The sequence below is a fragment of the Mobula hypostoma genome, chromosome X1 (assembly GCF_963921235.1).
Source record: "Mobula hypostoma chromosome X1, sMobHyp1.1, whole genome shotgun sequence".
In the NCBI taxonomy this organism is placed as follows: Eukaryota; Metazoa; Chordata; class Chondrichthyes; order Myliobatiformes; family Myliobatidae; genus Mobula; species Mobula hypostoma.
In genome coordinates, this window is record NC_086128.1 from 28811610 (window position 1) to 28823848 (window position 12239).

Here is a 12239-nt window from a genome sequence, read left to right on the forward strand (position 1 = left end):
GTTGTCTGACCCACTGAGTTCCTGCAGCAGCTTGTTTTATCCAAAAAGTTACCAACCCCCAGAGTGCTCAGGAATATGCACAAGATCCTACAACATTTCTTGAAGAAGTTTTGGACCCTGGGTCAATACTTATGAATCTCCTACTGTCTTTTAAAAGCAGAAGGTGTAGTCATCACTTTGTGGGACTGTGCTGTGTGCAAATTGGCTGCAGTGCTTCCTGCACTACACCAGCTGCTTTGAAGTGTGCTGAGGTCGATACTGAGTTTATTACCGCATGCACAGGTGTCTTCTAGCCGTATCACAGGCACACAGCATTAAATAAGCCACACTCAGGTTGGAGGAACAACACCTTATATTCCGTCTGGGTAGCCTCCAACCTGATGGCATGAACATTGACTTCTCTAACTTCCGCTAGGCCCCACCTCCCCCTCGTACCCCATCTGTTACTCTTTTTAATGCACACATTCTTTCTCTCACTCTCCTTTTTCTCCCTCTGTCCCTCTGAATATACCTCTTGCCCATCCTCTGGGTCACCCCCCCCCCCGTCTTTCTTCTCGGACCTCCTGTCCCATGATCCTCTCGTATCCCCTTCTGCCTATCACCTGTCCAGCTCTCGGCTCCATCCCTCCCCCTCCTGTCTTCTCCTATCATTTTGCATCTCCCCCTCCCCCTCCAGCTTTCAAATCCCTTACTCACTCTTCCTTCAGTTAGTCCTGACGAAGGGTCTCGGCCTGAAACGTCGACTGCGCCTCTTCCTAGAGATGCTGCCTGGCCTGCTGCGTTCACCAGCAACTTTGATGTATGTTGCTTGAATTTCCAGCATCTGCAGAATTCCTGTTGTTTTTGTTGTTCACAAGAAAGAAGTTAGTTAAACAATTTTTACAAGAAAGAACACAAAAACTGCCAATTTTAGTGCTAAGTAGGCATTATATAAATGCTAAAAAAAATTCTGCTGATGGGACTCAGCAGGTCAGACAGCATCTGTGTGGGGTGATGGACATTCAATGTTTTGGGTCAAGCTCCTTTACCTGGACATGTGAAGGGTCTCAACTGAAAACATTGACTATCCATTTCCTTCTACTGATGCTGCGTGACCTTCTCAGTTCCTCCAACAACTTTTTCCCCCCCAGATTCCAGCATTTGCAGTCTCATATGTCAGCATTATATAAATACACGGTTTTCATTCGAACATGGACCTGATGCAAATATATTAATGCGTTGTGCTCTGGAGGGTGTGAATGAAGGCAGATACCTTGCTGTTCCCTTGGATTTGAAATACACGCTGTCAACGGCTATTTGCTCATTATTCAGAAAGCTAGTAGCCAGTACGAAGGGTTCAAGCAAAGAAGAACCAAAATATGGGTTACTTCCTCATTAAATGAAATTGCCTCAGGCTTTTACCTAAATAGACATCATGATAATTAGAATTGATTCATCAGCAGCAGAAAAGGAACACCACTTTATTCAAAAGAAGATGCAAAAACCTACCAGCTACCAGATGTCAGTCAGTTTACTGCTGTTGTTTGGCAGCTACTGAAAGCAATCATTAGCAGGAAAATGATCACTCGAATAAGTTTAAAGAAAAATCATCAGAGATTTGAAGTTGATGTGCTTATTAAATTTGATACAATTTTTTGATGAGGTAGTAGGCTGCTGATGTGTTATTAGTCTGAAAAGGTGTTCGCTGAAGTGCTACATATTACGTTAGCAAAGTTGAAGCTCTCAGTAACGCCCCCTTTTTTAATAAAACTATAGTAGTTTATTTACAACACATATACACAAGGTACGGACAGTCAATATTTACAAGACAGCAAGTATACTCAAATTAAAATATGGTTACTAGTGTATATAAAACAATCAATACCCCAGGGGCCCCACTGCTCACGGAAGTCCCCAGTGTGCCCGCTGCAGTCATGTGCTCCCTCTCCAAGGACAGCTGGGCAGGAACGTACCCTTGGAAAAGGGGCAAGCAGTCGGCCTGGGTTGCACCCTCCACCTCCTAGACCCATGAATGGGCATCTTGGCCAGGCTCAGGAGCAAGCCCAGCAGGAGATCCTCCTCACGTCCCACCCCCTTCCAAACTGGGTGCCCGTATATGAGGAGTGCGGGACTAAAGTGCAGCGAGAACCTCAGCAGCAGCCCCTTGAGAAACTCAAAAGAGGGGCTGCAACCTCTCATATTCCGTGTAAGCATGGTACACTGACTCCTCCCTCAATAACGCCCCTTCCACAGTGTGACCCTCCCTCAGCATTGCCCTCCCACAGTACTGCCCCTCTCGCAGTGTGGCCATCCCTCAGCACTGCCCTTCCACAGTGTGGCACGTCCTTAGTATTGCCCCTCCACCATTACAGTACTCCCTTATCATCACCCCACAGCAAGGATGGTGCTCCCTCAACACAGCGAGAAATCCCACTGCACCGGAGTGGCAATCTAGATTTCTATGCTGTGGTTTCTGGAGTGGGACTTAACCTACAACCTTCAGATTCAGAGGTGAGAATGCTACCCACTGACAACCAGATCAGGTCGTTGAGCAGGGAGCTGCCTTTATGGACCTACCCCATTAGAGCTCTTGCAACAATATACAGATTTGTGCCTATGGCTTGGCCCCTTTGGAGTGGGAGACTGAGCCAGGATTGTGTGGTGTGCCAGCTGTCCTCTTGGAGGAGGAGCTTGAAGCATACATCAACTAGACTTGTGAAACCCCGCTGGTTTCTTTGGCTGCACAAATCTAGGGAATACACACCCTGCTCCCACCAAACCCGGGACAGCTCCCCCACCCCAAACCCCGGTTTCTGTGGATGCTGTGTAATTTGCTACCCTGTTACAACCCAGTGCCCAGAAGTAACAGACAGAACACTGCATACAATTAAAGGAATTATATTTATGAATCTTAGTAAAGAAAAGAAAAAAAAACGATAAGGGCTCATTATAATTAAACAGTCAAATGTGCACAAGTTGGAGCTCAACTCTTCCAAAAGTCATATTCACCGATCCTCAGTCGACTGCAGCACCTTGCTTCTTCGAATCATGGTTCCCCCACTGGATTGAATCCTACAACTGGTTCTCTCCAGTGTCTTCCCTCTTCATCTGTCGCTGAACAAGGGACCCAGCTCACATTCCAGAGCACCCGTTATCTTTAACCACAACCCAAACATTGCTTCTATAGAAAGACCATTTCATTAGCAGTGAAACCCTTCCCAGGGTGTTATTCTTGCATGTAAAGATCGGCTATGTGGCTGAAGTCATTATGGAGACAAAACACAAGGAAATTGGATGGGTCCTACCAACTCCAGTCTTGCATGTTTAGTTCTGCCTACAGCAGTTCACCAGATCCTGGCCACAGATGATGCTAGGGACTTTCCTAGTTTGTGACACTGTAGTTTCCAATGCTAGTTAGACATATCCCTTCAGACACAGCATGTGATGTCCTGATGCCCCAACCAACCTTTTTTTTTGCTGATTCAATCTTTATATCCATTATAATCACCAGTGTTCATTGGAAATGGACCACCCTTCTTGGGTCAAGTTCAAGTTTATTGTCATCTGATTGTAGATATATACAATCAAACAAAACAATGTTCCTTTGGACCATGGTGCATCCACAAAACATATATCACATTCAGCACATAAAACAAAATATTACCACAAATAAGTTGATAAAATATAATTCAAGATGCATGTGAAGTGCACAGCACAAGTAAACAGTAAACAGCTCACTGTCCTAGTAACAAGACCTCAGAACAGGGGATTTATTAGTCTCACAGCTTGAGGGAAGAAGCTGTTACCCAGTCTGGCAGTTCTAGTCCGGATGCCTCGTTATCTCCTTCCTGACTGTAGTGGGTCTGAGAGATTGTGGGATAGCTGGTAGGGATCCTCAACAATGCTTCATTTCATGTTCCACTGATTTTTCTCTCCAGACTGCTTTCTGTGTCTGGGAGAGTAATCCCTATGTCTTGGAGACCTTCACATTTCTGGAGACCCACATTCAATAGGGGTAGCAAAAAATCTGCTTCTGTGAGGGCTAGGGGCAGTTGCCAAATGAAGGCAGAAAGACTAATTACTTAATGTGGTTTGGAGTAAAATAAACACTCTTATACCCATGTCTGACCACCAATAGTGTTGTGCCAAGGTTTGAAGTAGAGTTCCTTGATAATGTGCAAGATATGTTATTTTTAAATTTTCTTTTATTAATTTCTGGAGGGAGTGAATGAAACATTCCCCAGCTGTAAAGTGAACATTGATTTTTCAGAAAGTCTGCTTCACTTTACAGGATGCGGTTAAGAAGCTCACTTCTGACAGGATGTGGTCCTTACACAGTCCGTTCACTTCAGCTTAGCTCTTTGTTATCTACCTAGCTGTTTTGAAGACTTTATTTTTAGCTTGGCCTTCATGCAGTCTTTTCATCAAATTTCAACAGTTTTAATGTTTTATGTAACTACCGCAAAAGTTTTTTTAAGCAAATAACTAAAACACTCAAGACTCTCTGACTGTGGGACAGAGAGATCAATTTGTAACAGTTACTTTGAGGGGGTCAGAAGAATTGTTGATATTTTTCATTATTTTACCAAATATTTTGTTTTTTCAAGCAATTGAACTAAGCACTGATTAATGCTGCTTGGCCTGCTGCGTTCACCAGCAACTTTGATGTATGTTGCTTGAATTTCCAGCATCTGCAGAATTCCTGTTGTAAGCACTGATTAGTTAGATTCCCACCAATGATGGTTTTAGCATTGTCTTCCCCAAGTTCCATCATGGACAATTATTCTGAAAACATTTCGCTATCTAATATCTTGGGAAGGACAATATCTTGGACCTCAACAACACCTTGCCCCTTGGCACAGAAATGGGGTCAAACTCTGCATTCCTGCTCAGTCTCCTGCTCCTGCTACCAACACCCCCCCCCCCCACCCCACTACCATCACACCTCCAGGCTTCCTGCCTGGCATGAACTCATCCTGGCTGGAGCTCATCCAGTCTTGCATGAACTCGGGCTAAGTATTTAGATGACTTGGGTTACAATCTTTGACAATCCCCCACCACCCCAAGCACTGTGCTCCTTCCAACAATCCCATATTCTGCCTCTCACTGAATTAGGTCATCCGGTCCTGAACTGAGCTTGTTGCTTGATGTTCCTGCCTGAGTCCATCTGTTGCTGTATCATAGGCTACCGGACTGCTATTGAGTAGATACGCGTTCAAAACCCACTGAGGCAGCTGGGGAATTTAAATGTAGCAAATTAAATAAATCTCTTGACTAAAAGGTGTGTGATATTGACTATGAAACCCTTAAATTGTGGTTAAGAAGCCATCTTGTTCTTATCTAGTCTGATCTTCATGCACCTCCAGATTGATGTCAAAATGGCTGACCCTTAAATGACTTCTGAATTGTCTCAGCTTAGAGGCAATTTGCAATAGGCAATAACTGCCTTGTGTTCTACGGGCTGTTCCCAGATATGCATACTGAGACAAACCTTAGCTGTTGCTGGAAGATCATCAACCCCTTGGAAGATGCACTTTGTTCTGCCTGAAGCACATTGGTCTTCCAGCACAAGGATCTATCTGCCAGTGAATGCTGCTGACAGTACTGAATAAATTAAAAAAGCTGCAAATGACATGAATAAAACTGCATTCTAAAATAATAAATAAATAAGTGCTAGCCTCTGAGAAATGGTGGAGACAATGTACCCATAGAAACCCGCATTATGTTGGACAACAGTGTGTCTGGTTGTATCAAGCTATGCATATTCTCTGGAAATGTAAACTTGCAGTCAGAATCATAGTTTTACAGCACAAAAACAGATTCTTCAGCCCAACTCAGCCATGCCAAGCAAGTTGCCTTCCTGAGCTAGTCGCATTTGCCTGTGTCCCTTGATCCTTCTAAAGTTTTCCTATCTGTATAGGTGTCCTAATGTCTTTTAAATATAGTTGTACCCTTCTCTACCACTTACTCTGGTAGCTTTTTTCACATACATACCACCCTCTATGTGAAAACCTTGCACCTCAAATCCTCTTTAAATCTTTCCACCCTGAACTTAAACCTTGGCCCTCTAGCAGGACAAATAGTCTCAAATGAAGGAGGCTGAGGGATGGCCTTCTAGCATCACCGTGTACTGAGGTTCTGCCTGTCCCCAGTGTCGTGAACAAGGGGGGTTGGATCCGGCTTCATTGCCTTAGAAGGTTCTATTCTATCATACTACCTAGCATTCACTTGGCATTCAGGATGAGGTAGTAAATTGGATTAGACATTGGCTTTGTGGGAGAAGCCAGGGAGTGGTAGTAGATGGTTGCCTCTCTGAGTGGAGGCCTGTGACTAGTGGTGTGCTACAGGGAATCAGTGCTGGGTCCTTTGTTGTTTGTCATCTATATCAATGATCTGGATGATAACATAGCTAACTGGATCAGCAAATTTGCGGATGACACCAAGAATGTAGTAGACAGCGAGGAAGGCTATTGTGGCTTGCAGAGGGATCTGCATCCCCTGGAAAAATAGGCTGAAAAATGGCAGATGGAATTCAATGCAGACAAGTGTGAAGTTTTGCACTTCAGTAGGATTAACCAGGTTAGGTCTTAGACAGTGAACTGTAAGGCACGGAGGAGTGTGATAGAACAAAGGGATCTGGGAATACAGGTACATTCATTTATTGAAAGTGGCGTCACAGGTAGATAGGGTCGTAAAGAAAGTTTTTGGCACGTTGGCCATCATAAATCACTGTATTGAGTACAGGGGGTGGGATGTTGAAGTTGTACAAGATGTTGATGAAGCTCAATTAGGAGTATTGTGTGCAGTTTTGGTTTCCTACCTACAGGAAAAATGTAAGTAAGGTCGAAAGAGTGCAGAAAGAATTTGCAAGGATATTGCTGGGTTTGGAGGACCTGGGTTATTTAGAAGATTGAATAAGTTCAGACTGTATTCTTTAGAACATAGAAGATCGATAGGAGACTTGATAGAAGTATACAAAATTAGAGAGGTATACTTTATACTTTATTGTCGCCAAACAATTGATACCAGAACGTACAATCATCACAGCGATATTTGATTCTGCGCTTCTCGCTCCCTGGAGTACAAATCGATAGTAAATATTAAAAATTTAAATTATAAATCATAAATATAAGATAGAAAAATGGAAAGTAAGGTAGTGCAAAAAAACCGAGATGCAGGTCCGGATATTTGGAGGGTACGGCCCAGATCCGGGTTAGGAACGTTCAGCAGTCTTATCACGGTTGGAAAGAAGCTGTTCCCAAATCTGGCCATATGAGTCTTCAAGCTCCTGAGCCTTCTCCTGGAGGGAAGAGAGACAAAAAGTGTGTTGGCTGGGTGGGTTGTGTCCTTGATTATCCCGGCAGCACTGCTCCGACAGCGTGCTGTGTGGAGTGAGTCCAAGGACCGAAGATCCGTTTTCTGTGATGGGCTGCGCCATGTTCATGATCTTCTGCAGCTTCTCCGGTCTTGGACAGGACAACCTCCATACCAGGTTGTGATGCTCCCTAGAAGAATGCTTTCTACGGTGCATCTATAAAAATTAGTGAGGGTTTTAGGGGACAGGCCAAATTTCTTTAGTTTTCTCAGGAAGTAAAGGCACTGGTGGGCCTTCTTGGCAGTGAACTCTGCTTGGCTGGACGAAGTCAGTTCATTTGTGATATTGACCCCGAGGAACTTAAAGCTTTTGACCTGTTCCACTTACGCACCACCGATGTAAATTGGGTCGTGCGGTCCGCTACTCCTTCTGAACTCAACAACCAATTCCTTCATCTTGCTGACGTTGAGGGATAGGTTATTGTCTTTGTACCATGCCACCAGGTTCTTAATTTCCTCTCTGTATTCAAACTCATCATTACCCGAGATACGGCCTATAATTGCTGTGTCATCAGCAAACTTATATATATAGATAGGGTAAATGTAAACAAGCTTTTTCCATTGAGGTTAGGTGGACTGCAACCAGAGGTCATGGGCTAAGGGTGAAAGGTGAGAAGTTTAAGGGGAACATGAGGGGAAACGTCTTCACGCAGAGGGTCGGGAGAGTGTGGAATGAACTGCCAGCACAGTGGTCTATACAAACTTGATTTCAATGTTTAAGAGAAGTTTGGACAGGTACATGGATAGTGGGGATACGGAGGGCCATGGTTCCAGTGCAGATTTTTGGGATTAGGCAGTTTAAATGGTTTTGGCATGGACTAGATGGACTGACGGGCCTGTTTCTGTGCTGTACTTTTCTATGACTGCACCTGCCCCTCCCCCACAGAGAAACATTCATGCATTAGCTGAAGAATGGATTGAACATTTCCCCCAGTGGTCTGAGAGTTTGTGAGGGTTGGCCACTCAGGCAGAGGCCCACAGAACTGTTCTCTCAATTTAAGTGAGAAATTTGAGTTTCTGTTTTCCCAAAAGGAGAGGGTAAGCACACTGTGTAGCCAGCTCCAGGACAATCAAACACTCTTTGGCAGAGTTAGCCCTTGGGGAAGCCCATTGTTGGGAATTAACCAGTTGATGTCATTTACTCATTGCTGGTCCAATGGGAAGGCCTCTCCATTATGCTGTTGGCTGATCTTTGAACCATCCAAATGATAGCACGGAGCAAGTTGGTTTGTTGCACCTGTACTGGGACGCTTGAAACTAACTCTTATTTGTTCTTTTCTGCCAGTTCAAAACCAAGTTCATTGTCACATGCACAAGTACATGTATACACACCCAATGAAAAATTTACTTGCAGCAGCATCACAGGTGCATAGCATCAGATAAGCAGCATTATCTGAAGAACATAAATTATATTCAATTATGCAATGAAAAACACAATTAAAACAGAACAAATGAAGTCCATTGTGGTACAATGTGGTCAAAGTGTTGCTGTACTAGGGTAGTGATTAAGGTTGTGCTGATTGGTTCAGGAACCAAATGGTTGAAGGACAGTAGCTGTTCCTGAACCTGGTGATGTGGGACTTCAGGCTGCTATTCTCCTGTCCAGTGGTTTCCTTGAGAAGATGACATAGGCTGGATGGTGGAGATCTTTGATGAATCTTACCTCCTTGATGCAGTGTCTCCTGTAGGTACTACCAGTGATGGAGAAGGATGTGTCCGTGTTGTATTGGGAAGAGTCTACTACTTTCTGCAGCTTATATTCTGATGTATTCAAATTGCCGTACCAGACTGTAATACATCCAATCAGGATACATCTGTAGAAGTTTGCTATAATGTTCGGTGAAATGCTGAACCTCTTTAACTATCTAAGAAAGTAAATAATCATAGTCATAGTCATACTTTATTGATCCCGAGGGAAATTGGTTTTCGTTACAGTTGCACCATAAATAATAAATAGTAATAAAACCATAAATAGTTAAATAGTAATATATAAATTATGCCAGGAAATAAGTCCAGGACCAGCCTATTGGCTCAGGGTGTCTGACCCTCCAAGGGAGGAGTTGTAAAGTTTGATGGCCACAGGCAGGAATGACTTCCTATGACACTCTGTGCTGCATCTCAGAGGAATGAGTCTCTGGCTGAATGTACTCCTGTGCCCAACCAGTACATTATGTAGTGGATGGGAGACATTGTCCAAGATGGCATGCAACTTAGACAGCATCCTCTTTTCAGACACCACTGTCAGAGAGTCCAGTTCCATCCCCACAACATCTCTGGCCTTACGAATGAGTTTGTTGATTCTGTTGGTGTCTGCTACCCTCAGCCTGCTGCCCCAGCACACAACAGCAAACATGATAGCGCTGGCCACCACAGACTCGTAGAACATCCTCAGCACCGTCTGGCAGATGTTGTTCAGTAGCTAGTCATCAGGAAAAAGTGAACTTGTATTTGCCACCTTTCAAGATCTCAGCTCAACTGATGTTAGAAGTTTAAAAAAAATTGTTTTTAGTTTGCAGATAAGCTGAGCAACAGGGAACAAGTATACAGTTAAACTGACATTACTAGTTTGGTTGAGGGATTAACATTGGCCGCAGGACACTGAGGAGAATTACATAATTCCTTTTGAAATAGTGTTCTGGGATCTCTTAAGTCCATCTAAAGGAACTGGCAGAGCCTTTCCTCAATACCATTCATCTGCCAATGCAGTGCTCCCGCAGTAATGCCATTCCTGCAGTGTGGAGCTTCCTTAGTACTGCACTGGAGCATTATCCTCAAGTTTTCCTCTCAAGTCTGTGGGGTGCAGCACAAACTCAAAAAATATTAACTCATAATCAAGAGAGTGCAGTCCACTGAGCCACAACTGAACCCAACACAGGAGTAATAAGCTTGTCAAGTCAAGGGCTCATTCAACAGCAGTTAAACTGTGACTTGTTTCCATGGCCATTGGATTTCTGTTGCAGTATTTCAGCAGTGGGTTTACACGTCGCAACCAGTGTGAGTGACCCAGGCTTAGCAGCAGAACACGTGAAACAGTCATGAGAAAAAAATAATTGCTGTCTATTTGTCTTGAGCATCTTTAACATCTCTATCCCACTGTGTCTTTACCAGGTGGTCGATACAAGAAAGAAATAAATGTCAATGGTCAGAACCACTTGCTGCTGATTAGGGACGAAGGAGGTCCTCCAGATGCCCAGGTGAGTGTTTAACAAAACTTGGCCTGAAGCAGAGGTGCATTGATTCAGGGGCACATCAGGTGCTGAGGCCAGACTCACAAATGCCAACACCAAACTCACAAAATCCAACACCCTTTACCTTGTTGAGAACAGGAGTGGATGAGAAGATCCAAGAATAACTGGGCTGCGGTGATGGCTACATTGTGCTACAACGTTGGGTGTGTTAGTGACCAGTTACTCTGTTCACCAGCCAACCTCAATGTATTTGGCATTTCCTGGTAACATAACACAAGTGGGAGCGAGGGGGTGCTGTCTGGAATCAAATGCTCAGTCAGTTTATGTACTGTGAGGTTGTCTGAGCGCTTTCACATCAAAGGAAATCCTTTTCTTTATTCTTTTGGATTAAAGCTCAAGTTCTGTTGAAAAGGCGATGCGAGATAAACTTTGTTTAAAAAAAAACAACACAATCCAGCAGCATGGATAAATAGAATCTTGAAATTTGCTTAATGAATTCTGTAACAGAAAGGAAAATGTACCCCTTTCAATTTGACTTTCCATTCTCACTTGTCGGTCCATGGCCTTCTCTTCTGCCACAATGAGGCCAAACTCAGGTTGACGGGGCAACATCACATGTTCTGTCTGGGTAGCCTCTGATAGCAAGAACATTGATTTCTCTAACTTCCGGTGATTACTTCCTCCTTACCTCTTCTGTCTTTTTCCACTCCCAATTCTGGTTCCCCTCTCACCTCACCTCCTTCTGATGTCCCTCCTCATTCCCTTTCTTCCATGGTCTACTCTCCGATCAGATTCCTTCTATAGCCCTTTATCTTTTCCACCCTTCATCTCCCAGCTTTCTACTTCATCCCTCTTCCCTTGCCCACCTACCTTTCCCCTTACCAGGTCTCACCTTTCATCTGCCAGTTTCTACTTCTTCCCCTCCAGTCCACCTTCTGGCTTCTTGCCCCTTTCCTGATGAAGGGTCTTGGCCCAAAAGGTTGACCATTTGTCAACTTGCTGCCTGACCTACTGAGTTCCTCCAGTATTTTGTGTGTGTATCTCAAGATTAACATGATCTGCAGAATCTCTTTTGTCTAGGTAAAATTACTTGCTTCCTCTTACAAGCAAGAGGGAGTAGGGAGGTGACTGGCTGATGGGTCACTGAAGAATAGCCAGTTGCCTCTGTTACAAATTTCTCACTTGGCAGATTCATTAATGACAGAGTCTTAACTTGTATGTAACATCCTGAGTGGTCAAAGAGCCTGCCCACACCCCTGATTGAAGGAAGTAACCAATTGAACATCTGAGCCATAGGGCACTGTCCTGAAGTTTGGAGGAAGCTTGCCTCCTGCATTAAGTTGCCCAGTGGTGAATGCCAAAAGATTAGGTAGGTCCTTGCTGCAGTAGTGGGGGCCAGACCAACCAATTCCTGCTGGCTCTAACACAAAGCACTGGAAGAACTTAGATCAGGCAGCAACTGTGGAGTTGTGTGTTGGAACTTGTGTGTTGTTCCAAATTCCAGTACCTGCAATCTCTTTATCTCCTGCTGGTTCCAGCTCAGAGCCTGGAATGCGGAGGTGCTGAGCCGATAAAGGTCTGCTATGTTTTGCTGGGGCTGGAATAAGCTTTGCAATGTTTCCAGCTGATGTACCAAGCCCAGTTATACTCACCAGGAACTAAATAAGCATTTGACATTTTGCCACTGAGAGAAAACAC

General features: G+C 44.1%; 1 protein-coding gene across 5 annotated transcripts in view; it reads left to right on the plus strand.

Annotated features, from left to right (window-relative positions):
* LOC134340160 (arf-GAP with GTPase, ANK repeat and PH domain-containing protein 1-like) overlaps positions 1-12239 on the plus strand; it is a 185663-nt gene that overhangs the window by 98094 nt on the left and 75330 nt on the right. For all 5 annotated transcript variants that reach the window (XM_063037073.1, XM_063037074.1, XM_063037069.1 and 2 more), the window contains exon 4: positions 10462-10547. In XM_063037073.1, coding sequence (XP_062893143.1) covers positions 10462-10547 — 86 coding nt within the window. The remainder of the gene's footprint in view (positions 1-10461; positions 10548-12239) is intronic.